General features: G+C 43.2%; 1 protein-coding gene across 2 annotated transcripts in view; it reads left to right on the plus strand.

The window, feature by feature from the left end:
• Positions 1–293: 293 nt before the first annotated feature.
• LOC139396385 (copine-4) overlaps positions 294–27,938 on the plus strand; it is a 49,342-nt gene continuing 21,697 nt past the window's right edge. Inside the window, exons 1-7 of one of the 2 annotated variants that reach the window (XM_071143418.1) lie at positions 396–473; positions 1,814–1,885; positions 5,585–5,659; positions 10,660–10,743; positions 10,828–10,917; positions 22,011–22,109; positions 27,690–27,776. In XM_071143418.1, coding sequence (XP_070999519.1) covers positions 453–473; positions 1,814–1,885; positions 5,585–5,659; positions 10,660–10,743; positions 10,828–10,917; positions 22,011–22,109; positions 27,690–27,776 — 528 coding nt within the window. In that variant the 5' untranslated portion in view covers positions 396–452. Of the gene's footprint in view, positions 474–1,813; positions 1,886–5,584; positions 5,660–10,659; positions 10,744–10,827; positions 10,918–22,010; positions 22,110–27,689; positions 27,777–27,938 lie in introns of both variants that reach the window. The other variant, XM_071143417.1, reaches the window with a different exon arrangement.

A 27,938-nucleotide genomic window follows, 5' to 3' on the forward strand; every position in this document is an offset into this window, starting at 1 on the left:
TTTTGTAGTCAATGTATACAGAGGAGGGCGGAAGCAAGCTGTCCTCCGTCTACACCATGGTGCTACCCTACAGAGTGCTGTTGAGGCTACTGTAGACCTTCATTGCAAACAGTGTATTTTAATTAATTATTTGGTGACGTGAATATATTTAGTTTAAAGTGATAACTTTTTAGATGTTTTCTCTATTTTATTTATTTCTGAAATTCAATGAGGATGATGGTCCTCCCCGTCCTCCTCTGAGGAGCCTCCAATGGAATAAACCCACTGGGCACTCTCTCTCTCTCTCTCTGCAGGTTGACAGGACAGAGGTGATCCGTAGCTCCATAAGCCCCACCTTTTCTAAAGTCTTCACCGTGGACTTTTACTTTGAGGAAGTACAGCGGCTACGTTACGAGCTCTATGACATCAGCAGCAATCACAACGGCATCAAGGAGGCTGACTTTCTGGGGGCCATGGAGTGCACACTGGGACAGGTGTGTTCTCACGGCAATGCCACACTAACTCCGACACGCTATCTCTGACACAATGCTAAGTGCTAAGTGCTAATGCTGGACCGAGCTGAACTTAGAGACCATTAAAAGCAGTTAGCAGAGGCTTTTTAGTAGACCCAGTGAGACTGTTTACTCAAGAAAGACAACACCTACCTCTCACCCTCCCTCTCTGCACGGGTCATTTCCTGTAACGTAAAAAAAACAAGCGAGTTAAGTGGTTTAGTGGCAGTTGGTCGGGCAGTGTAGTGTGTTTTTATATCAACCCTTTTCACCGGCAAAAATTAGCTCTCTGTAACGTTTGCATACAGTCAGTCTCCAATAAAATGACATGCCACGTGCAAATAACGATAAGGCACGTAATGAAATAATCCCCCAGACTTTCATTAAGAGTGTTTTGCTATACATGCAGCTGTCGGCTGAAACAGTTGGCGTCCGGTACGACAGCGGGCCTGGAATGTTTGAGCCTTCTGAGCCTCTCTCTGGTATTATTGTGTGTCTATGCCAACAGCAAATGATTCTTCCCCACCACTGCTGACACATGGTTCATAGGCCCTGCTATCTTCATCTAGTTGTACTGAGGAATTCTCCAGAAACTAATTTCATGTGTTATGAATTGCAGTATTTAGTTTGAGTTTGATCCAAGTTTCAAAGTACCACTCTCTGCCTTCCTCTCTCCCCCCCTCTCTCTCTCTCTCTCTCTCTCTCTCTCTCTCTCTCTCTATCTCTCTGTCTTTTCCCTCTGACTCCTGGGAGATGTTCTAATGGATGAGCTGTTCATTTTGTTCCACTCTGTTGTATCTACAAGGAGACGGTGGGACTGTGGGCACATCTCAATGCAAATAAGAGGCATCATTTAGAAACACCTTATATTGTGAATAGTATTCGCCAAGGGGTTTTACTGTATTTCTACAGTTTGACTTCATATTTTATTCTCAAAATCATCCAATAGACCTACTGTACCATGCAAAAATTCCAGCATTGAGAATTTACTGAGAGGGCTTTGAACCTTTACAAAGACTCTTACATTGCATATTACTTGCATAATGTGGAAAGCCTCACAGCATCCAATTATTTTATGGCATCTTTCCAGCATGTGTTTATGGCAAAACTTCTCGTCAGAACTCCCCAACCTCACCCTATACCACCACACTCTCTTTTCCTTCAGACATTTGTGCAAAACTCTTCATTTTTTTATTTCTTTATTTTTGACTGCCGGTGATTCCCTCGTCCCAGTTTCCCCCCTCTGGTTCTCCTGAGTTGCTGTGTTGTTGATGTGAGGCACCGAGTCAGGGGAGTCTCACCTCTTATCTCTCTCCAAACAGATTGTGTCCCAGAGGAAGCTCACCAAACCACTGCTCAAACAGGGCAGCACAGTGAGCAAGTCCTTCATCATGGTAAGGCCCCTGTCTGTCACCTAGCTCCCTCTCTCTCTCTAGCTTTCTGTCTGTCTGTCTGTCTGTCTGTCTGTCTGTCTGTCTGTCTGTCTGTCTGTCTGTCTGTCTGTCTAAAGCACAGCAAAGGTAACTAATCATTACTCATCACGAAGTGATTTGAGAGACTAGTCAAGGATCATTTCACCTCTACCTTACCTACCACCCTAGAGCCACTTCAATTTGCTTACTGCCCCAATAGATCCACAGACGATGCAATCGCCATCACTCTGCACACTGCCCTATCCAATCTGGACAAGAGGAATACCTGTGTAAGAATGCTGTTTATTGACTACAGCTCAGCATTCAACACCATAGTACCCTCCAAGCTCGTCATTAAGCTTGAGGTCCTGGTCTGAACCCCGTCCTGTGCAACTGGGTCCTGAACTTCCTGACGGGCCGCCCCCAGGTGGTAAAGGTAGGAAACATCACCTCCACTCCGCTGATCCTCAACAAGGGTGAGTGCGTGCTCAGCCCCCTCCTGTACTCCCTGTTCACCCATGACTGCATGGCCAAGCACGCATCCAACTCAATCATCAAGTTTGTAGACAACACAACACTAGTAGACTTAATTACCAACAATGATGAGACAGTCTACAGGGAGGAGGTGTGGACTATGGGAGTGTGGTGCCTGGAAAACAACCTCTCACTCAACATCAACAAAACAAAGGGAACAACTTCAGGAAACAGCAGAGGGTGCACCCCCCTATCTACATCGACGGGACAGCAGTGGAGAATGTGGAAAGCTTCAAGTTCCTTGGCGTACACATCACTGACAAACTGAAATGGACCACCCACACAGACAGTGTGGTGAAGAAGGCGCAACAGCGCCTCTTCAACCTCAGGACTAAAACTAAAACCCTCACAAACTTTTACAGATGCACAATTGAAAGCATCCAGTCGGGCTGTATCAACGCTTGGTATGGCAACTGCACCGCCCGCAACCGCAAGGCTCTCCAGAGGGAGAGGTCTGCCCAACGCATCACCAACGCATCACCGGGGGCAAACTACCCGCCCTCCAGGACACCTACGGCACCCGATGTCACAGGAAGGCCAAAAAGATCACCAAGGACAACAACCACCCGAGCCACTGCCTGTTCACCCCGCTATCATCCAGAATGTGTCAATACAGGTGCATCAAAGCGGGGACCGAGAGACTGAAAAACAGCTTCTATCTCAAGGCCATCAGACTGTTAAACAGCCATCACTAGCACATTAGAGGCTGCTGCCTATAGTTATAGACTAGAAATCACTGGCCACTTTAAGGAATGGAAAACTAATAATGTTTACATATCTGGCATTACTCATCTCATTTGTATATACTGTATTCTATACTATTCTACGGTATCTCATTCACTTAATAATGTTTACATTTTAACTTGCATTACTCATCTCATTTGTATATACTGTATTCTATACTATTCTACGGTATCTCATTCACTTAATAATGGTTACATTTTAACTTGCATTACTCATCTCATTTGTATATACTGTATTCTATACTATTCTACGGTATCTCATTCACTTAATAATGTTTACATTTTAACTAGCATTACTCATCTCATATGTATATACTGTTTTCTATACTATTCTACTGGATCTTAGTCCGTTCCGCTCTGACATCGCTCGTCTGTATGTATATAGTCTTAATTCATTCCATTTGTGTGTATTGGGTATATGTTGTGTAATTTGTTATATATTACTTGTTAGATATTACTGCACTATCGGAGATAGAAGCACAAGCATTATGCTACACCCGCAATAACATCTGCTAATCAGGTGTCTGTGACCAATACAATTTGATTTGATTTGATTTGAGAAGCCTACCACCTAATCTAAATTCAAATGTGACCAGGCAAACTTTAATTCAGATACGGGAGTTATTTTTTACACTTTCTGAGTTTGGTGTAGAGTAGCATCTGAACTTAACAAATAGATATGCATGCATGTGTCTGTTTGAGATGAACATACATATTGTTTTGTTTCTGAAGCACATTGCCTGTTTGCTTATGCATGGAAAATAACCTATTTTAACAAAGGTATCAAGGCATTCTTAATAGTGTAAATCACACAAACACACACACACACACACACACACGCACACGCACACGCACACGTATACACACACACACACACACACACACACACACACACACACACACACACACACACACACACACACACACACACACACACACACACACACACACACACACACACACACAATAGTTCTATATAAAGAGAGAACTAAATAGAGCGGTATCTCAAGGTCATTATGAAAAACGAGCTCCCAGCAGAAAGAAACTAACATCAGTGTCAATAGGACTTATATTAGACCAGATGAGGAGTGATTCCACAGTATTTCATATCTAAACAGTTGACAAATACATATGAATCTGGAGGCAGGTACAGAACAATACAAGCAATTTATGAACTCCAAATATGAAAGACAATATGCCTATCATGCGTTTTACTACAATGATTACAAGTTCACTATTTCATTCATAAACAGAACTTTGTTCTGGTTTCTGGTTATAACCAGGGTGTGTGTGAATATTAGAACCAGGTGTGTGTGAATATTAGAACCAGGTGTGTGTGAATATTAGAACCAGGTGTGTGTGAATATTAGAACCAGGTGTGTGAATATTAGAACCAGGTGTGTGTGAATATTAGATCCAGGTGTGTGTGAATATTAGATCCAGGTGTGTGTGAATAATAGAACCAGGTGTGTGAATATTAGAACCAGGTGTGTGAATATTAGAACCAGGTGTGTGTGAATATTAGATCCAGGTGTGTGAATATTAGAACCAGGTGTGTGTGAATATTAGAACCATGTGTGTGAATATTAGAACCAGTTGTGTGTGAATATTAGATCCAGGTGTGTGTGAATATTAGATACAGGTGTTTGTGAATATTAGAACCAGGTGTGTGTGAATATTAGATCCAGGTGTGTGTGAATATTAGAACCAGCGGTGTGTGAATATTAGAACCAGGTGTGTGTGAATATTAGAACCAGTTGTGTGTGAATATTAGATCCAGGTGTGTGAATATTAGAACCAGGTGTGTGTGAATATTAGATCCAGGTGTGTGTGAATATTAGAACCAGGTGTGTGTGAATATTAGATCCAGGTGTGTGTGAATATTAGAACCAGGTGTGTGAATATTAGAACCAGTTGTGTGTGAATATTAGATCCAGGTGTGTGTGAATATTAGAACCAGGTGTGTGAATATTAGAACCAGGTGTGTGTGAATATTAGATCCAGGTGTGTGTGAATATTAGAACCAGTTGTGTGTGAATATTAGATCCAGGTGTGTGTGAATATTAGAACCATGTGTGTGAATATTAGAACCAGGTGTGTGTGAATATTAGATCCAGGTGTGTGTGAATATTAGATCCAGGTGTGTGTGAATATTAGATCCAGTTGTGTGAATATTAGAACCAGTTGTGTGTGAATATTAGAACCAGGTGTGTGAATATTAGATCCAGGTGTGTGAATATTAGATCCAGGTGTGTGTAAATATTAGAACCAGGTGTGTGTGAATATTAGAACCAGGTGTGTGAATATTATAACCAGTTGTGTTTGAATATTAGAACCAGGTGTGTGAATATTAGAACCAGGTGTGTGTGAATATTAGATCCAGGTGTGTGTTATGTACCTGCAGGTCACCGCCGAGGAGCTGACAGGGAATGATGATTATGTGGAACTTTCTTTCAGTGCCAGGAAACTTGACGACAAGGTAAGGTTGCAACGCTACAGAACATGTTTAATTTGTGCTCGTTAATTGATTATGAATGCATTACATTATTGTATATCCTCTCCATTAACCATGGCATCAACTGGTCTCAGAACAGTGATTATACACATAGAGCTATGCTTCAAGGGCAAAATCCCATCAGAGGAATAATTACAACAGAAACACATTAGATACAGAGAACCAATCCCTCCTCAATGAGGATCTATGATCCACCCAACTCCCCATCTCAGTCTCTCCTGCTGTGTTTGTGGTTCTGGCTCACACAGATGGGGAGATAAGAAAGGAGAGAAGAGAGCAGAGGTGTGTGTGGTGTGTTTGTGGTTAAGTCAAAGAGATGTTTTTAAGTCTCCTGGTGTCTTTCTCAGCCCCAGTGTATCTCTAATCACAGTCTAATTTAAATGAGTTAATCTCCACTAAATGGAAGATGCTGTGTGTGTGTGTGTGTGTGTGTGTGTGTGTGTGTGTGTGTGTGTGTGTGTGTGTGTGTGTGTGTGTGTGTGTGTGTGTGTGTGTGTGTGTGTGTGTGTGTGTGTGTGTGTGTGTGTGTGTGTGTGTGTGTGTGTGTGTGTGTGTGTGTGTGTGTGTGTGTGTGTGTGTGTGTGTGTGTGTGTGTGTGTGTGTGTGTGTGTGTGTGTGTGTGTGTGTGTGTGTGTGTGTGTGTGTCTGCCTTCAACTGAAATAAGTTTTCCCTCACCACAGGTGCTAAAGTACATTATTCCAGCACTAAAATGCAAATCAGCATTGCATATGCAGGGAGAAATGTAATCAATCAAAGCGATGTGCTCTTAACTCTCCTATCAGTATCCTATCAGTAAGAATCGTGTTTATAAATGATTGATTTCATGTTTTTGGAACTGCAGATTTCTTCTGATCAGCAGGTGTTTTGAGGGAATTTTTCTCCTGGAGCATCCAGTCAAGTTGATTGTAGTACTAGGATCAGACATCAGGTGTGCCTAACCAGACCAGGATATATCATGACCATTGCTGGCCCCAATTCAAATCAAATCAAATCAAAGTGTATTTGTCACGTGTGCCAAATACAACAGGTGTAGACCTCACAGTGAAATGCTTACTTCCAAGCCCTAACCAACAGTGCAATTTTTAAGTAAAAAATAGGTATTAGGTAAACAATAGATCGGTAAAGACATTTAAAAAACAGTAAACTGACAGTGAAAATAACAGTAGCGAGGCTGTATACAGGGGTACAGAGTCCATGTGTGGGGGCACCGGATAGTCGGGCTAATTAAGGTAATATGTACATGTAGGTATAGTTAAAGTGACTATGCATAGATGATAAACAGAGTGTAGCAGCAGCGTAAAAAGAGGGGTTGGGGGAGGGGACACACAATGCAGATGGTCCGGGTAGCCATTTGATTACCGGTTCAGGAGTCTTATGGCTTGGGGGTGAAAGCTGTTTAGAAGCCTCTTGCATCAAGACTTGGTGCTCCAGTACCATTTGCCATGTGGTAGAAGAGAGAGCAGTCTTTGACTGCGGTGGCTGGGGTCTTTTTACAATTTTGAGGGACTTCTTCTGACACCACCTGGTGTAGAAGTCCTGGATGGCTGGCAGCTTAGCCCCAGTGATGTACTATGCTGTTCGCACTACCCTCTGTAGTGCCATGCGGTTGGAGGCAGAGCAGTTGCCATACCAGGCAGATGTTGCAGCTGTAGAACCTTTTGAGGATCTGAGGACCCATGCCAAATCTTTTCAGTCTCCTGGGGGGGAAAGGTTTTCACGACTATCTTGGTGTGTTTGGACCATTCAAGTTGGTTGGTGATGTGGACACCAAGGAACTTGATGCTCTCAACCTGCTCCACTACAGCCCCCTCGATGAGAATGAGGGCGTCGTCGGTCCTCCTTTTCCTGTAGTCCACAATCATCTCCTTTGTCTTGATTACATTGAGGGATAGGTTGTTATTCTGGTACCACCTGGCCAGGTGTCTCCCCATAGGCTGTCTCGTCGTTGTCGGTGATCAGGCCTACCACTGTTTTGTCGTCTGCAAACTTAATTATGGTATTGGAGTCGTGTCTGGCTATGCAGTCGTGGGTGAACAGGAAGTACAGGAGGGGACTGAGCACACACCCCTGAGGTGCTCCAGTATTGAGGATCAGTGTGGCAGATGTGTTGCTACCTACCCTTACCACCTCTGTGCGGCCCGTCAGGAAGTCCAGGATCCAGCTGCAGAGGGAGGTGTTTAGTCCCAGGATCCTTAGCTTAGTGATGAGCTTTGAGGGCACTATGGTGTTGAATGCTGAGCTGTACTCAATGAATAGTATTCTCACGTAGGTGTTTCTTTTGTCCAGGTGGGAAAGGACAGTGTGGAGTGCAATAGAGATTGCATCATCTGTGGATCTGTTTGAGCGTTATGCAAATTGGAGTGGGTCTAGGGTTTCGGGGATAATGGTGTTGATGTGAGCCATTACCAGCCTAGCACTCACGGCTACGAACTTGAGTGCTATGGGTCTGTAGTCATTTAGGCAGGTTGCCTTCGTGTTCTTGGGCACAGAGACTATGGTGGTCTGCTTGAAACACGGTGGTATTACAGACTCGATCAGGGACATGTTGAAAATGTCAGTGAAGACACCTGCCAGTTGGTCAGCACATGCCTTGCCAGCGGCCTTACTCACATCGGCTACCTCAGTGTTGCCTCAGTGTTGCTTGCCTTGAAGCGAGCATAGAAGTGATTTAGCTCATCTGGTAGGCTCGTGTCACTTGACAGCTCGCGTCTGTGCTTCCGTTTGTAGTCTGTAATAGTTTACAGGCCCTGCGACACCCGACGAGCATCGGAGCCGGTGTAGTATGATTCAATTTTAGTCCTTTATTGGCGCTTTGCCTGTCTGATGGTTCGTCGCAGGGCATAGCAGGATTTCTTATAAGCTTCCAGGTTAGAGTTCTGCACCTACACTTTAGCTCAGTGTGAATGTTGTCTGTAATCCATGGCTTCTGGTTGGGCTATGTATGTACTTTCACTGTGGGGACGACTTCCTCGATGCACTTATTGATAAAGCCAGTGACTGATGTGGTGTACTCCTCAATGCCATTGGAAGAATCCCGGAACATGTTCCTGTCTGTGCTAGCAAAACAGTCCTGTAGTTTAGCATCTGCTTTATCTGACTGCTTTTTAATAGACCGAGTCACTGGTGCTTCCTGCTTTAGTTTTTGCTTGTCGGCAGGGATCAGGAGGATAGAATTATGGTCAGATTTGCCAAAGGAGGGCGAGGGAGAGCTTTGTATGCGTCTCTGTGTGTGCCGTAAAGGTGATCTATAATTTTTTACCCCTCTGGTTGACATATAACATGCTGATAGAAATGAGGTAAAATGGATTAATGTTTCCCTGCATTAAAGTCCCCGGCCACTAGAAGCGCCGCTTCTGGGTGAGCAGTTTCCTGTTTGCTTATTACCTTATACAGCTGACTGAGTGCAGTCTTAGTGCCAGCATCCGTCTGTGGTGGTAAATAAACAGCCACACAAAATATAGATGAACACTATCATGAGATACTCCACTTCAGGCGAGCAAAATCTAGAGACTTCCTTAGATTTCGTGCACCAGCTGTTGTTTACTAATATACACAGACCACCCTCGTCTTCGGAGTGTGCTGTTCTATCTAGCCAGTGCAGCGTATATCCCACCAGTGTCACGGCTCCGACCGAAGGTGGCTCCCCTTCCTGTTCGGGTGGCGCTTGGCGGTCGTCGTCACCGGCCTACTAGCTGCCACTGATCCCTTTTCCCCCTTTTCTGTTTATTAGTTGCATATGTGTTTAGTTTAGGTTAATTGGTTGGGCTTTATTTACCAGCCGGCCCGCCTGCTGGTTGTGCAGGATTATTTTCAGTGTACCTGTGTACACGGCTGTATGTCACTATGGTCCATGTGTTTGGATATTCTGGACTGTTTAAGTCCCCCGTGTTTGGGGCATTTGTTAGGGATGGCGTCTGTTCACCGTTGTGGTGCATTAAAAAGTAGTGCTACCCTGAACTCTCTGCTTGATGCGCCTGACTTCTTTCCCACTACACCCCAGGGGTTACAACCAGCTGAATGTTATCCATGTCGTCATTCAGCCACGATTTGGTGAAACATAAGATATTACAGTTTTTGATGTCCTGTTGGTAGGATATTCGTGATCGTACGTCTAATGTGATCGTGATCGTACGTCTAATCATCGTCTAATTTATTGTTCAATGATTGTACGTTGGCAAGTAATACTGATGGTGAGGGCAGATTTCCCACTCGCCGTTGGCGGATCCTTACAAGGCACCTCTCCCTATGTCCTCTATACCTGCGTCTCTTTCTCTTTCCAATGACCGGGATTTTGAAGTACATCCTGTGCGTCCTGCTTGTTGAAGAAATGCAATCTGCAATTTGACATTTCTACTTGTTGTTCAAAAGTGTTGAGAACAATCTGTGATTTTCTACTTCCCAGTGCTGCTCTTATTAGATAAGTCAAAGTACCAAGACAATTTGAAAGGCGTCTTAGCTGTATACTGTAACGAGTAACAACCTCAGGGTCTGGAGTATTGTATGAGGTACAGTATTTCTTCAGCTAATTTAGCTGTTCAGGAGTTTTGGCACCCGTCTAGGGAGTTTCCAGAGATAACCCTCCTACAGATTGCATCACAGCTCAGCTCTATGAATCAATGAACAGGAAGGAGAAAGACCAGCCTCACAGGAAGAGATATAGTGGCAGAGAGTTAGTTAGATGTCAGTACAGTATATCCTATGTGTAATATATATTCCATGTAGATTACCTATACACATACAGGAGCGTTTGTAGAGGACCTCAGTGTGTTGTTGACTTTGATAAATGCATGAATTTGGACAACATGGCAACCATCTTCCTCACAACAACGTTAGGTATTTTATTGACCACTTTCACAGTTTTAGGGCCAAAGCGGTTGGGAGGGAAATATTGCAATCCCTCAGCATGGCATTAAGATGGTAGTTGATGTATTTCTGAAAGCCCACCGTGTATCTCTCTGTGCAGGACTTTTTTAGCAAATCAGACCCTTTCCTGGAGATCTTCAGGATGAACGATGACGACACGCTACAGCTTGTGCACAGAACAGAGGTAAAACCAGCAGTCGTTTTGTTCAAACGGATCCATCCAATTACATTAGCTTATTTCCATTTCTCTTTCCTGTTTCACTCACAGACTGTTATGAACAACCTTAACCCGGTGTGGAAAACCTTCAAGACTTCCCTGAATTCCCTCTGCAGTGGAGACCATGACCGGCCTCTAAAGGTATGTGTCTGATTGATTGTATGTATGTATGTATGTATGTATGTATGTACAGTGCCTTGCGAAAGTATTCGGCCCCCTTGAACTTTGCGACCTTTTGCCACATTTCAGGCTTCAAACATAAAGATATAAAACTGTATTTTTTGTGAAGAATCAACAACAAGTGGGACACAATCATGAAGTGGAACGACATTTATTGGATATTTCAAACTTTTTTAACAAATCAAAAACTGAAAAATTGGGCGTGCAAAATGATTCAGCCCCCTGAAGTTAATACTTTGTAGTGCCACCTTTTGCTGCGATTACAGCTGTAAGTCGCTTGGGGTATGTCTCTATCAGTTTTGCACATCGAGAGACTGACATTTTTTCCCATTCCTCCTTGCAAAACAGCTCGAGCTCAGTGAGGTTGGATGGAGAGCATTTGTGAACAGCAGTTTTCAGTTCTTTCCACAGATTCTCGATTGGATTCAGGTCTGGACTTTGACTTGGCCATTCTAACACCTGGATATGTTTATTTTTGAACCATTCCATTGTAGATTTTGCTTTATGTTTTGGATCATTGTCTTGTTGGAAGACAAATCTCCGTCCCAGTCTCAGGTCTTTTGCAGACTCCATCAGGTTTTCTTCCAGAATGGTCCTGTATTTGGCTCCATCCATCTTCCCATCAATTTTAACCATCTTCCCTGTCCCTGCTGAAGAAAAGCAGGCCCAAACCATGATGCTGCCACCACCATGTTTGACAGTGGGGATGGTGTGTTCAGCTGTGTTGCTTTTACGCCAAACATAACGTTTTGCATTGTTGCCAAAAAGTTGCATTTTGGTTTCATCTGACCAGAGCACCTTCTTCCACATGTTTGGTGTGTCTCCCAGGTGGCTTGTGGCAAACTTTAAACAACACTTTTTATGGATATCTTTAAGAAATGCCTTTCTTCTTGCCACTCTTCCATAAAGGCCAGATTTGTGCAATATACATCTGATTGTTGTCCTATGGACAGAGTCTCCCACCTCAGCTGTAGATCTCTGCAGTTCATCCAGAGTGATCATGGGCCTCTTGGCTGCATCTCTGATCAGTCTTCTCCTTGTATGAGCTGAAAGTTTAGAGGGACGGCCAGGTCTTGGTAGATTTGCAGTGGTCTGATACTCCTTCCATTTCAATATTATCGCTTGCACAGTGCTCCTTGGGATGTTTAAAGCTTGGGAAATCTTTTTGTATCCAAATCCGGCTTTAAACTTCTTCACAACAGTATCTCGGACCTGCCTGGTGTGTTCCTTGTTCTTCATGATGCTCTCTGCGCTTTTAACGGACCTCTGAGACTATCACAGTGCAGGTGCATTTATACGGAGACTTGATTCCACACAGGTGGATTGTATTTATCATCATTAGTCATTTAGGTCAACATTGGATCATTCAGAGATCCTCACTGAACTTCTGGAGAGAGTTTGCTGCACTGAAAGTAAAGGGGCTGAATAATTTTGCACGCCCAATTTTTCAGTTTTTGATTTGTTAAAAAAGTTTGAAATATCCAATAAATGTCGTTCCACTTCATGATTGTGTCCCACTTGTTGTTTATTCTTCACATAAAAATACAGTTTTATATCTTCATGTTTGAAGCCTGAAATTTGGCAAAAGGTCGCAAATTTCAAGGGGGCCGAATACTTTCGCAAGGCACTGTATGTATGTGCTTGGCTCTATGTCTTCTTGCCAGCCCAGGGGACCTGATTGAGCACTTTTGCCACAGTAGTGGACTGACTGGCAGGTGAGCAATACTGATTTCAGCACTATGGCCTCAATCCTATGAGGGGTTTGTCTACTGGAGTCAGGAGGGAGGGCTAGACTAGGGAGGAAGGGGATTCTCTATAGCAGGGGTATTCAACTCTTATCCCTGGTTTTCTGTTCTACTTGATAATTAATACCACCCACCTGGTGTCCCAGGTCTAAATCAGTCCCTGATTGGTCTCTCTCTCCTTCCCTCTATTCTTCATTTCCTCCTCTCCAGTCAATCAGTCCCTGATTAGAGGGGAACAATGTAAAAATGAACTGGCATCGAGGTTCAGAGTTGAGTTTGAGGGCTCTCTAGACGAGTCATTTGTGGCTTGGCCTGATCATACAGGACCAAGACGGGGGACGTCTATTAGACCAGGGGAGTGGAAAGAGAGAGATTCTCAAACGCCCCGCCCCCACCACCTTTATAACTCCTCCTCTTTCCTCCCTCTCGTGTTCTCTTTCAGCCCCCCTCCCTCTGTCTCACATGGTCGGCATCTTCCCCCTTTTCCTTTATTGCCTCGTGTGTGCTTGTTTGTGTGTGTGTGTATTATTGCCCTTTTCCCCCTTTCTAACTCCCTGGCATTACTAAATCATTAAACTACAGTTAGTCTAATGAGCGCCTGAAGGGCCTGCTCTAAACAAATAAGACTTTCTCATTAAACATTTAGGCACCAACAATGAGCTGCAGCAGTGTCTCATTGTGTTTAGGGACACTGAGTCTCTCTCTCTCTCTCTCTTTCTCTCTCTCCTTCCCTCTATTCTTCATTCCCTCCTCTCCAGTCAAGGAGATAGAGAGGGTGGTGCTGAGGTGGGAGGAGGTTAAGCTGTCGATGCCCCCACCCCCAACTCCCTCCCACCTACTTCTTGTCCCAATCCCTCCATGTTACCAATCACACCTCTCCTCTCCATCCCAAGATTTCAATCAGCCCCAGTTGCCACGGTGGTGCTCTTTAGGGGTATGAGTGATGAGGTCACTGTAGGGATGGATGTGTGTTGGTGGGGCCAACAGCAATTAACCCCAGGGCAGGAAATGACATGGAGCTAAAGAGATCATTCACATTTAAACGTTGAAGGCCAAGAAACTGTCTGACCATATTGCTACCAATATTAACTGCACCCACGGTATAGGCAAACCTTTTTGAAATAAGTATTCAAATTATACAGAGCCACTGTTTAACAACCAGTGGTTTCAGGGAAAGAGCTTCCTGTTTGTCTGTTGGGATTGGTCATCCAGTGGGACATGGTGAGTCCTATACTGTCTTGCCCACTAGCACATAATAGTAACATCATAATAGTAACATCATAATAGTAACATCATAATAGTAACATCATAATAGTAACATCATAATAGTAACATCATAATAGTAACATCATAATTGTAGTCTCATAATAGTAACATCATAATAGTAACATCATAATAGTAACATCATAATAGTAACATCATAATAGTAACATCATAATTGTAGTCTCATAATAGTAACATCATAATAGTAACATCATAATAGTAACATCATAATAGTAACATCATAATAGTAACATCATAATAGTGGCATCATAATAGTAACATCATAATAATAACATCATAATAGTAACATCATAATAGTAACATCATAATAGTAACATCATAATTGTAGTCTCATAATAGTAACATCATAATAGTAACATCATAATAGTAACATCATAATAGTAACATCATAATAGTAGCCTCATAATAGTAGCCTCATAATAGTAACATCATAATAGTAGACCATAATAGTAACATCATAATAGTTGCTTCATAATAGTAACATCATAATAGTAGCATCATAATAGTAACATCATAATAGTAACATCATAATAGTAACATCATAATAGTAACATCATAATAGTAGCATCATAATAGTAGTCTCATAATAGTAACATCATAATAGTAGCCTCATAATAGTAACATCATAATAGTAACATCATAATAGTAACATCATAATAGTTGCTTCATAATAGTAACATCATAATAGTAACATCATAATAGTAGTCTCATAATAGTAGCCTCATAATAGTAGCCTCATAATAGTAACATCATAATAGTAACATCATAATAGTTGCTTCATAATAGTAACATCATAATAGTAGCATCATAATAGTAACATCATAATAGTAACATCATAATAGTAACATAATAATAGTAACATCATAATAGTAGCATCATAATAGTAGCATCATAATAGTAACATCATAATAGTTGCCTCATAATAGTAACATCATAATAGTAACATCATAATAGTAACATCATAATTGTAGTCTCATAATAGTTGCCTCATAATAGTAACATCATAATAGTAACATCATAATAGTAACATCATAATAGTAACATCATAATAGTAGCATAATAATAGTAGACCGTAATGGTAGCATCATAATGGTAGACCATAATGGTAGCATCATAATAGTAGCATAATGATAGTAGACCATCATGGTAGCATCATAATGGTAGCACCATAATGTAGCACATAATGGTAGCATCATAATAGTAGCATAATAATTGTAGACCATAATGGTAGCATCATAATAGTAGCATCATAATAGTAACATCATAATAGTAACATCATAATAGTAACATCATAATAGTAACATCATAATAGTAGTCTCATAATCATCATCAAATTTGATTTGATTTGATTTGATTTGATTTGATTTGATTTGATAATAGTAGCATCATAATAGTAACATCATAATAGTAGCATCATAATAGTGACATCATAATAATAGTCTCATAATAGTAGCCTCATAATAGTAACATCATAATAGTAACATCATAATTGTAGTCTCATAATAGTTGCCTCATAATAGTAACATCATAATAGTAACATCATAATAGTAACATCATAATAGTAACATAATAATAGTAGCACCATGATAGTAAACCATAATGGTAGCATCATAATAGTAGCATCATAAAAGTAGCATCATAATAGTAGCATCATAATAGTAGCATAATAATAGTAGACCGTAATGGTAGCATCATAATGGTAGACCATAATGGTAGCATCATAATAGTAGCATAATGATAGTAGACCATCATGGTAGCATCATAATGGTAGCACCATAATGTAGCACATAATGGTAGCATCATAATAGTAGCATAATAATTGTAGACCATAATGGTAGCATCATAATAGTAGCATCATAATAGTAACATCATAATAGTAACATCATAATAGTAACATCATAATAGTAATAGTAACATCATAATAGTAGCATCATAATAGTAACATCATAATAGTAACATCATAATAGTAACATCATAATAGTAACATCATAATAGTAGTCTCATAATCATCATCAAATTTGATTTGATTTGATTTGATTTGATTTGATAATAGTAGCATCATAATAGTAACATCATAATAGTAGCATCATAATAGTAACATCATAATAATAGTCTCATAATAGTAGCCTCATAATAGTAACATCATAATAGTAACATCATAATAGTAATAGTAACATCATAATAGTAGCATCATAATAGTAACATCATAATAGTAACATCATAATAGTAACATCATAATAGTAACATCATAATAGTAACATCATAATAGTAGACCATAATAGTAACATCATAATAGTAGCCTCATAATAGTAGACCATAATAGTAACATCATAATAGTAGACCATAATAGTAACATCATAATAGTAACATCATAATAGTAGACCATAATAGTAACATCATAATAGTAACATCATAATAGTAACACCATAATAGTAACATCATAATAGTAGACCATAATAGTAACATCATAATAGTAGACCATAATAGTAACATCATAATAGTAGACCATAATAGTAACATCATAATAGTAGACCATAATAGTAACATCATAATAGTAACATCATAATAGTAACATCATAATAGTAACATCATAATAGTAACATCATAATAGTAGACCATAATAGTAACATCATAATAGTAGCCTCATAATAGTGGCATCATAATAGTGGCATCATAATAGTGGCATCATAATAGTAACATCATAATAGTAGCATCATAATAGTAACATCATAATAGTAGCATCATAATAGTAACATCATAATAGTAACATCATAATAGTAACATCATAATAGTAGCATCATAATAGTAACATCATAATAGTAACATCATAATAGTAGCATCATGATAGTAACATCATAATAGTAACATCATAATAGTAACATCATAATAGTAGACCATAATGGTAGCATCATAATAGTAGACCATAATGTAGGGGTATCATAGGGGTAGCTCATTTAGAACGTCAGGGAACGCTATATTTGAAGCACGGCTAGTAATGGTGACTATTGGACCCAACGGTGTTATTGCTGGAAAGTACAGACACATCAGCGAGCATTGTTCCTAACAACCATCAATAGACAGATAATATTCAGCCATACCCTCCTTACACAAAATGAAGACCTTTGCCAGCCAGGGCTATCTAAAAGTAATGCTAAATTATACAAATCTGTGAAATAGAACGGTCAGCTAAACTAACACATTGTGACAGTATGTAAATGCTTAGAAAGGAGGGTGGTAGGCCTTTCTCTTCCTTTGGGTCTCAGTCAAGATCTTTTTGAAATGTGAAAAGTTCTTTGAAGTTCTTTAGTAATTTCAACTGCACACTTGAGTTGAGAATATCTAGAATCCATACAGTAGATGATGTCAGTGTTCTGATATCGAAGCAGAGATTCCATATGACCCAGCTCTTCTAGTTCTGTCTAGTTAATGAGGGAAGCTAATGGTTTTGGATGAAAGTCCCGCCCTCCCCTTTGACCTCTCTGCCCCCTGAATATCACTTCTAGTTAATTGGACAGCTACCCAATTGGTTGAGCCTTTCACCAGAGGAAAAGAGAGTCGTGTAGAAAAGACACCAATTTAGCCCTCCTTGCCAAGCCCAATGAGGAGTCTCACCGTCTACCTGGTGGGGTATCTGGATGGAGCTGAGAGACAGGGCCTTTAAAGGGGAATGACCCTCTTGTCCTTGCAGTATTCATGGTTACTTAAGGAGGGAAAGTGCTGTGGAGAGAGATGCGGATGGCTGACAAGCATGTGTCAAAGTCCTTCTGATCCCCTTAATCCAGTGTCAGATTTCCATTCCATAATATCCACTTAAGCATGACCGAGTGTGTGTGGGGTGTGGATGGATATGTGTTAGGGGTGTGGATGGATATGTGTTAGGGGTGTGGATGGATATGTGTTAGGGGTGTGGATGGATATGTGTTAGGGGTGTGGATGGATATGTGTTAGGGGTGTGGATGGATATGTGTTAGGGGTGTGGGTGGGTGGATGTGTGTTAGGGGTGTGGGTGGATGTGTGTTAGGGGTGTGGATGGATATGTGTTAGGGGTGTGGGTGGATATGAGTTAGGGGTGTGGGTGGATATGTGTTAGGGGTGTGGATGGCTATGTGTTAGGTGTGTGGATGGATATGTGTTAGGGGTGTGATGGATATATGTTAGGGGTGTGGGTGGATGTGTGTTAGGGGTGTGGGTGGATATGTGTTAGGGGTGTGGGTGGATGTGTGTTAGGGGTGTGGGTGGATGTGTGTTAGGGGTGTGGGTGGATGTGGGTGGATGTGTGTTAGGGGTGTGGGTGGATGTGGGTGGATGTGTGTTAGGGGTGTGGGTGGATGTGTGTTAGGAGTGTGGGTGGATGTGGGTGGATGTGTGTTAGGGTTGTAGGTGGATATGTGTTAGGGGTGTGGATGGATATGTGTTAGGGGTGTGGATGGATATGTGTTAGGGGTGTGGGTGGATATGTGTTAGGGGTGTGGATGGATATGTGTTAGGGGTGTGGATGGATATGTGTTAGGGGTGTGGATGGATATGTGTTAGGGGTGTGGGTGGATGTGGGTGGATGTGTGTTAGGGGTGTGGGTGGATGTGGGTGAATGTGTGGGTGGATGTGTTAGGGGTGTGGGTGGATGTGTGTTAGGGGTGTGGGTGGATGTGTGTTAGGGGTTTGGGTGGATGTGGGTGGATGTGAGGGTGGATGTGTGTTAGGGGTGTGGATGGATGTGGGTGGATGTGTGGGTGGATGTGTGTTAGGGGTGTGGGTGGATGTGGGTGGATGTGTGGGTGGATGTGTGTTAGGGGTGCGGATGGATATGTGTTAGGGGTGTGGGTGGATGTGGGTGGATGTGTGGGTGGATGGGGGTTAGGGGTGTGGGAGGATGTGTGGGTGTATGTGTGTTAGGAGTGTGGGTGGATGTGTGGGTGGATTTGTGTGTGTGTGTGTGTTAGGGGTGTGGGTGGATGTGTGTTAGGGGTGTGGGTGGATGTGTGTTATGGGGTGTGGGTGGATGTGGGTGGATGTGTGTTAGGGGTGTGGGTGGATGTGGGTGGATGTGGGTGGATGTGTGCGTGGATGTGGGGGTGGATGTGTGTTAGGGGTGTGGGTGGATGTGTGTTAGGGGTGTGGGTGGATGTGGGTGGATGTGTGGGTGGATGTGTGTTAGGGGTGTGGGTGGATGTGGGTGGATGTGTGGGTGGATGTGTGTTAGGGGTGTGGGTGGATGTGGGTGGATGTGTGGGTGGCTGTGTGTTAGGGGTGTGGGTGGATGTGGGTGGATGTGTGGGTGGATGTGTGGGTGGATGTGTGGGTGGATGTGTGTTAGGGGTGTGGGTGGATGTGGGTGGATGTGTGGGTGGATGTGTGTGTGGGTTTTAGAAGCAGTGATAGTGAATGATTTCCTGTGGAGTTAATATGCCTCTAGTTTTAATGGATAATAAAATGTCTTCCCCTCCAATGGGACTTTTCACAAGATGCTGTTAATGTTAGCTCAGGTTAACCTCCTTATCACAAACTGTATAATACAAGAGCATTAATTGAACACACATTTATTAAACAGACGTTACAATGCCACGGTTCTGACACTTGACACAACCATGGATGTAGGAGGCTGTCCTGGAATTGCCACTGCAGTGAATGTGTATCATAGATGAATGTTCAGCATAGCTAATGGCCAAATGAGGGTCAGAGGTCAGTTTATTTATCCATGTTCCATGTGAAACCTAGACACACACACACACACACACACACACACACACACACACACACACACACACACACACACACACACACACACACACACACACACACACACACACACACACACGAACAGTGGCGTCATGCAGCCATTATTTTAGAGGTATGTGAGGATGAAGACTGTGTGTGTGTGTGTGGGACTGGCCAGCTCTGGAATTCTGAGGATTTAGTATTTTTCAAACAACTGAAACAGCTTGTTCCTGCAATCTAGAGCCATAATCATTATGTCTAATACTATGTACAAAAAAAAGAAGTGAAACAGAAGCTATCTAAGCTTACCTCTTTACCTGTTCAAATGTCATTTTAATGAATAATGCACATTGATTCTATGACAAATGTTATGCCTTAGGAGTTTAGTACAACTGCCACACTGTTACTTTACATACAGTGCATTCGGAAAGTATTCAGACCCCATTCCTTTTTCCACATTTTGTTACGTTACAGCCTTATTTTTAAAAAATATTTAAATAAATACAAATACTCATCAACCTACACACAATACCCCATATTGACAAAGCGAAAACAGTTTTTTTAGAAATGTTGCAAGTTTATTGAAAGTAAAAAACAGAAATACCTTAGTTACATAAGTATTAGGACCCTTTGCTATGAGACTCGAAATTAAGCTCAGGTGCATCCTGTTTCCATGAATCATCCTTGAGATGTTTCTACAACTTCATTGGAGTCCACCTGTGGTAAATTAAATTGATTGGACATGATTTGGAAAGGCACACACTTGTGTCCCACAGTTGACAGTGTATGTCAGAGCAAAAAACAAGCCATGAGGTCAAAGGAATTGTCCATAGAGCTCCGAGACAGGATTGTGTCGAGGCACAGATCTGGGGAAGTTTACCAAAAAATGTCTGTAGCATTGAAGGTCCCCAAGAACACAGTATCCTCCATCATTCTTAACCACCAAGACTCTTCCAAGAGCTGGACGCCCGGCCAAACTGAGCAATCGAGGGAGAAAGGCCTTGGTCAGGGAGGTGACCAAGAACCCGATGGTGACTCTGAGAGAGCTCCAGAGTTCCTCTGTAGAGATGGGAGAACCTTCCAGAAGGACAACCATCTCTGCAGCACTCCACCAATCAGGCCTTTATGGTAGAGTGGCCAGACGGAAGCCACTCCTGAGTAAAAGGCATATAAAAGCCTGATTGGAGTTTGCCAAAAGGCAGCTAAAGACTTTCAGACCATGAGAAACAAGATTCTCTGAGAAACAAGATTCTCTGGTCTGATGAAACCAAGATTGAACTCTTTAGCCTGATTGCCAAATGTCACGTCTGGCGGTGAAGCATGGTGGGGGCAGCATCATGCGGTGGGGATGTTTTTCAACAACAGGGACTGGGAGACAAGCAGGATCGAGGAAAAGATGAATGGAGCACAGAGAGATCCTTGATGAAAACCTGGTCAAGAGCTCTCAGGACCTGAGACTGGGGTGAAGTTTCACCTTCCAACAGGACAACGACCCGGACAATGATTTACATACATACCTCCTGCGAGTCCTGCCCATCACTGGCAGCAAAAATCAAATCAAACGCTGTGCATGTAACTCAACACTCTCTCTCCTCCTCAACTGACGATACTGTCTGCATGCACAAGAGTATCTAGTGACCTGCTTAGCATATCTTTGCTCGGTGGTGCACCTTGGAAGAAACCACTTACTAAGGAGAAAAGGGAGGGGGTTGAGAGGGTACTTTTTGCCTGGTCCAGTTAGTGTTCCCCCTTTGCAAAATACCGCTGACAGATCTTTTTATAAGAAATTATGATAAAATGTGTGCTTAAAAATTAAGTGTAGTAATTCATTTAAACATTTATAATGTTAAACAAAATAAACATATACACACAAATTCAATGTTATCTCTCTCTGTCTTATGTCAAAAGCCTTTCACATCCTCAATTCTATATTTCATGAGACTATTAAAACTCCAGCAATGTCGCCTTACTGATTTATTAATGGAGAAGCATCACAGGGGAGTCTGCTCTAGTTCTGAAACTGGTCACAGTGAGTTGTAACGAGTGTGAACTCCAGAGGAAGAGCTTTCAACCATACCAGAATCTACATGGCACCACAGAGTTGGTCACATTCAGTCTGGAGATCTTGTTCAACTGCAGCATTCACAGATGGGTTTAGGTGATATGTACATATTGACACCGTAGTATTTGATCATTAACTGAAGTCACTTTTTCTAACCTACTCTTTCTCTCTTCTCATCTCTCTCTCTCTCTCTCTCTCTCTCTCTCTCTCTCTCTCTCTCTCTCTCTCTCTCTCTCTCTCTCTCTCAGTGCACAGTGTGGGACTGGGACTCCAATGGGAAGCACGACTATATTGGTGAATATCAGGCCACATTCAAAGAGATGAGAGGGGCAATGGATGGGAGACAGGTAGGCTGTACAGGTGTTGTGTGAGTTTATAAGTGGGGTTTAGATAGCGTTGGTTGTTTTTCTTTTAGGTAGCGAAGGCATCAATCAGGTTTGTAAAATGATCATTTCTAGATGCCTGTCACGGATTCCCCCAGTACTGCTGCTCCTTCCTGCACCAGTTCCGGAGTTCTACATCACCGGCCTTCTAGGCTTCACTGAACTGTCTAATTACGCACTCCTGGTTACCATTTTCCCTGATTAGTAATTGTATACTGTATATGTGCCCTCTGTTCCCCATTGTCCTGGTCGATTATTGTTACCATGTCTGTTGGTCCTGTGAGTACCTGTGTTTTGGCGTTCGTGCTGCGTGTTTTATGCAATTGTTATTACGGATCCCGTGCAGTGTAATTACTGGTCTCATCCCGTGCAGTGTAATTACTGGTCTCATCCCGTGCAGTGTAATTACTGGTCTCATCCCGTGCAGTGTAATTACTGGTCTCATCCCGTGCAGTGTAATTACTGGTCTCATCCCGTGCAGTGTAATTACTGGTCTCATCCCGTGCAGTGTAATTACTGGTCTCATCCCGTGCAGTGTAATTACTGGTCTCATCCCGTGCAGTGTAATTACTGGTCTCATCCCGTGCAGTGTAATTACTGGTCTCATCCCGTGCAGTGTAATTACTGGTCTCATCCCGTGCAGTGTAATTACTGGTCTCATCCCGTGCAGTGTAATTACTGGTCTCATCCCGTGCAGTGTAATTACTGGTCTCATCCCGTGCAGTGTAATTACTGGTCTCATCCCGTGCAGTGTAATTACTGGTCTCATCCCGTGCAGTGTAATTACTGGTCTCATCCCGTGCATTGTAATTACTGGTCTCATCCTGTGCAGTGTAATTACTGTCTCATCCCGTGCAGTGTAATTACTGGTCTCATCCCGTGCAGTGTAATTACTGGTCTCATCCCGTGCAGTGTAATTACTGGTCTCATCCAGTGCAGTGTAATTACTGGTCTCATCCCGTGCAGTGTAATTACTGGTCTCATCCCGTGCAGTGTAATTACTGGTCTCATCCCGTGCAGTGTAATTACTGGTCTCATCCCGTGCAGTGTAATTACTGGTCTCATCCCGTGCATTGTAATTACTGGTCTCATCCTGTGCAGTGTAATTACTGTCTCATCCCGTGCAGTGTAATTACTGGTCTCATCCCGTGCAGTGTAATTACTGGTCTCATCCCGTGCAGTGTAATTACTGGTCTCATCCAGTGCAGTGTAATTACTGGTCTCATCCCGTGCAGTGTAATTACTGGTCTCATCCCGTGCAGTGTAATTACTGGTCTCATCCCGTGCAGTGTAATTACTGGTCTCATCCCGTGCATTGTTATTCTGGGTCTCGTCCTTTGTATTTATTATAGGTTTAACCTCGTTCTTTTGTTTGGGTTACATCCCTGTGTGTTTGTATACGTGTTTGTTTTGGGCTTCGTCCTGCCTTTCATGGCATGTTGTGTAATTTGGGTGGAGTATTAAAACCCCTATTACGTATTCCTGCGCTTGTCTCCAATCATTTATACAATGTGAAACATGGTCATTATTATATACCTAAGACCTCTCAGACTGTAGGAATCACACTCTGATATGATTCTGTACTCACTGCAATGTATGTCTCTCCAGATGATATGTCAGAGCAGAGAAAAAGTGGGTTAGAGAGGCAGAGCTCATGTGGGTTGCCGACAGGAGATTTGTTTTCATCCAACTCCTCTGAAGGTTTATCTAGCTTCCTCTCTCTGGGGGATGTGACCAGAGGGTAGTGTCCTCTCTCTGGGGGATGTGACCAGAGGGTAGAGTCCTCTCTCTGGGGGATGTGACCAGAGGGTAGCGTCCTCTCTCTGGGGGATGTGACCAGAGGGTAGCGTCCTCTCTCTGGGGGATGTGACCAGAGGGTTGCGTCCTCTTTCTGGGGGATGTGACCAGAGGGTAGCGTCCTCTCTCTGGGGGATGTGACCAGAGGGTAGCGTCCTCTCTCTGGGGGATGTGACCAGAGGGTAGAGTCCTCTCTCTGGGGGATGTGACCAGAGGGTAGCGTCCTCTCTCTGGGGGATGTGACCAGAGAGTAGCGTCCTCTCTCTGGGTGATGTGACCAGAGGGTAGCGTCCTCTCTCTGGGGGATGTGAGCAGAGGGTAGAGTCCTCTCTCTGGGGGATGTGACCAGAGGATAGCGTCCTCTCTCTGGGGGATGTGACCAGAGGGTAGCGTCCTCTCTCTGGGGGATGTGACCAGAGGGTAGCGTCCTCTCTCTGGGGGATGTGACCAGAGGGTAGCGTCCTCTCTCTGGGGGATGTGACCAGAGGATAGCGTTCTCTCTCTGGGGGATGTGACCAGAGGGTAGCGTTCTCTCTCTGGGGGATGTGACCAGAGGGTAGCGTCCTCTCTCTGGGGGATGTGACCAGAGGGTAGCGTCCTCTCTCTGGGGGATGTGACCAGAGGGTAGCGTCCTCTCTCTGTGGGATGTGACCAGAGGGTAGCGTCCTCTCTCTGGGGGATGTGACCAGAGGGTTACGTTCTCTCTCTGGGGGATGTGACCAGAGGGTAGCGTCCTCTCTCTGGGGGATGTGACCAGAGGATAGCGTTCTCTCTCTGGGGGATGTGACCAGAGGGTTGCGTTCTCTCTCTGGGGGATGTGACCAGAGGGTAGCGTCCTCTCTCTGGGGGATGTGACCAGAGGGTAGCGTCCTCTCTCTGGGGGATGTGACCAGAGGGTAGCGTCCTCTCTCTGGGGGATGTGACCAGAGGGTAGCGTCCTCTCTCTGGGGGATGTGACCAGAGGGTAGCGTCCTCTGTCTGGGGGATGTGACCAGAGGGTAGCGTCCTCTCTCTGGGGGATGTGACCAGAGGGTAGAGTCCTCTCTCTGGGGGATGTGACCAGAGGGTAGCGTCCTCTCTCTGGGGGATGTGACCAGAGGATAGCGTTCTCTCTCTGGGGGATGTGACCAGAGGGTAGCGTTCTCTCTCTGGGGGATGTGACCAGAGGGTAGCGTCCTCTCTCTGGGGGATGTGACCAGAAGGTAGCGTCCTCTCTCTGGGGGATGTGACCAGAGGGTAGCGTCCTCTCTCTGGGGGATGTGACCAGAGGGTAGCGTCCTCTCTCTGGGGGATGTGACCAGAGGGTAGCGTCCTCTCTCTGGGGGACATGACCAAATGCAGTGGCATGGGGCCATTTGGGGCTCAGGACATTTTTCTCCCCCGGAGGAGATACTTACTTCTCTCATTGGGTGATGAGGATATTTCAGCGCTCCACAGGGAAGAGTAGGACAGAAGCCTTCAGGAAAAACCAAACAAATTACAATGGATATCTCTCAGCTAGGAGCCTCCCCATCATCCGGTAGCCACCGTCTCCTCTGTCTCTCTCTCTGTACCAGTATAATTCAGAAATCAGCACTCTCTCCTTCACTGTATGGAGGACAAGGGTGTGAGAGAGTGAAAGTTCTGTCCTGCCTGGTGTGTTTGGGAAAGAATCCTTGCTGTTTCCTTCCAGCTCAGAATGCTTGGTAATGGATCCATTGAGCCATGGTTAGTGCTATTCGGCATCCTTGTGACATCCCTACCCTAACCTTAACCCCTACCCTCACCCTAACCTTAACCATAACCCTTACCTTATTTCTTATGGCTGCAGGGTCAGTATTGAGTAGCTTGGATGAAAGTTGCCCAGAGGTGCCCAGAGTAAACGGCCTGCTCCTCAGTCCCAGTTGCTAATATATGCATATTATTATTAGTATTGGATAGAAAACACTCTGAAGTTTCTAAAACTGTTTGAATGATGTCTGTGAGTATAACAGAACTCATATGGCAGGCATAAACCTGAGATGAAATCCAAACTCTACTCTAGGAATTCTCCAGTTGGAGAACTCTCCACAACACCCTAAAGATTGATTCTATACTTAGTTTGACAAGTTTCTTCGACCTGTAATATAACTTTTTGATGTTTTTGTCCGACATTTGGATGGATCTGCACGAGCGTTTTGTATACCTAAGCCCTAACAAAAGTTGCTACTTGGACATAAATAATGGCCATTATTGAACAATTCAAGCATTTATTGTGGAACTAGGATTCCTGGGAGTGCATTCTGATGAAGATCATCAAAGGTAAGGGAATATTTATAATGTGATTTCTGGTTTCTGTTGACTCCAACCTAGCGGATAATTTTATTTATTTTCTGGGCGCCGTCTCAGATTATAGCATGGTTTGCTTTTTCCGTAAAGTTTTTTTGAAATCTGACACAGCGGTTGCATTAAGGAAAGGTATATCTATAATTCCATGTGTATAACTGAGTATTTCTGTAAAATGATAATGGGACTGCAGCCCTGAAAGGTCAAAGGGTACTTAACCTTGATTTCAATTGAAGGCACTTTGATATAGACAGATTTATTTTTTACTCTAATTGAGATCAGCCTTCATCACCACTTAAAGAGACAGTTTGAGGAGACTGTTTCAAGACATTTAAAGTTTTTACCTAATGTCCAGAGTTTTGCAAACCGAACAGCTTCCCTTGGAACAAGAACAAGAAAGAATGCATTTAATTAGTCGACGTTCATGGTGAGGATGACAGGTGACAACCCGTAGTGCCGTACAACGCTGGACGCCTCTCCTTCATCACGCCGACTGGCCCAGGCAGACAGCTGTGTCTTCATTAGCACACAAAAGGAGCTCCAGGCTGAGGCTTCTAGGCTAATTATATTACAATGTGGCTCACTTCGTAGTCTAAATAAACCCTACGGTGCTCGGGCCTCAAACGCAGCAAGCTTTTAAAGGCCGGTCACACCACTAATTGGCTCCTTCATGGAATTTAAGAAGACTGCAGGACATGCGGGCATTAAACTCGTTACAGTACGGCCCATTTCATTCGACTCCAATGCCACATATGCTGCAGGATACACAGGGGCTTTTGACTCCTACTGAAATTGGTGATTTGGCTGATGGAGATATCTAGTTTTTTTTTACCCATTATCTGCTAATCATTCATGGAGCTACAACTAGTTGGGTATCCACTTTTATGATAATGGTCATATAATCGGTTTTGTAAGCTAAAGAGAACGACAGAGAACGGCACGGACAGCCTGTCCCTGAGACGATTAGGTGACTGATGTTTTGTTTTTCTCTCCCATGACCCTTAGAGGAAAAGTGGTGGATTTTAACACAGGAGTTGTTTTCTGTTTTTGAACAGCAGATTGAAATGACTGGGCTAATCTGTACAGTCCTGAATGGATAACGCTCCCCTCATTAGTGACGAACAAATGATCCAGAAACCAAACCTCGTCAGGCTGCTGTTGCTTGGATTTGCTAATTATTCTCCCTAACACGCTCCACAGTTCCATTTCCTTGCCACTTCTCATTGCTGTGGATCATATTGCTTTCTTTCACTCCATTGTCTGGCCTCCACTACCATCGCTCCATGTTATCCAATGGGATGATATAGTCTATCAATTCTGTCATTTTTGAATGATTCTTTTAAACTCTGTTTAGCACAGTCAGTCTCCCGCCACCAAGTCACATACTGTAGGGATGATACTGTACTTATTGTGATAGTGTTTTTTATATTTGATCAACGCCAGGTCCAATGGGAGTGTATAAACCCCAAGTATCAGATCAAGAAGAAGAATTACAAGAACTCTGGTATCGTCATTCTCAATCAGTGCAAGGTGATTCACGATTCTCTCTCATTCACACACTCATTCCATCCTTCCTCCGCCCACCACTTTCTCTAACCTGATGTCTAAGTCTCATTGGCAGATGGTTCCAGAACATTTATCATCCTGTTGCTGTTATGGATGTGAAGGATGGTTGTGATCAGATGGAATCTG

The sequence above is a fragment of the Oncorhynchus clarkii genome, unplaced genomic scaffold (genome assembly GCF_045791955.1).
Source record: "Oncorhynchus clarkii lewisi isolate Uvic-CL-2024 unplaced genomic scaffold, UVic_Ocla_1.0 unplaced_contig_12550_pilon_pilon, whole genome shotgun sequence".
Lineage (NCBI taxonomy): Eukaryota > Metazoa > Chordata > Actinopteri > Salmoniformes > Salmonidae > Oncorhynchus > Oncorhynchus clarkii.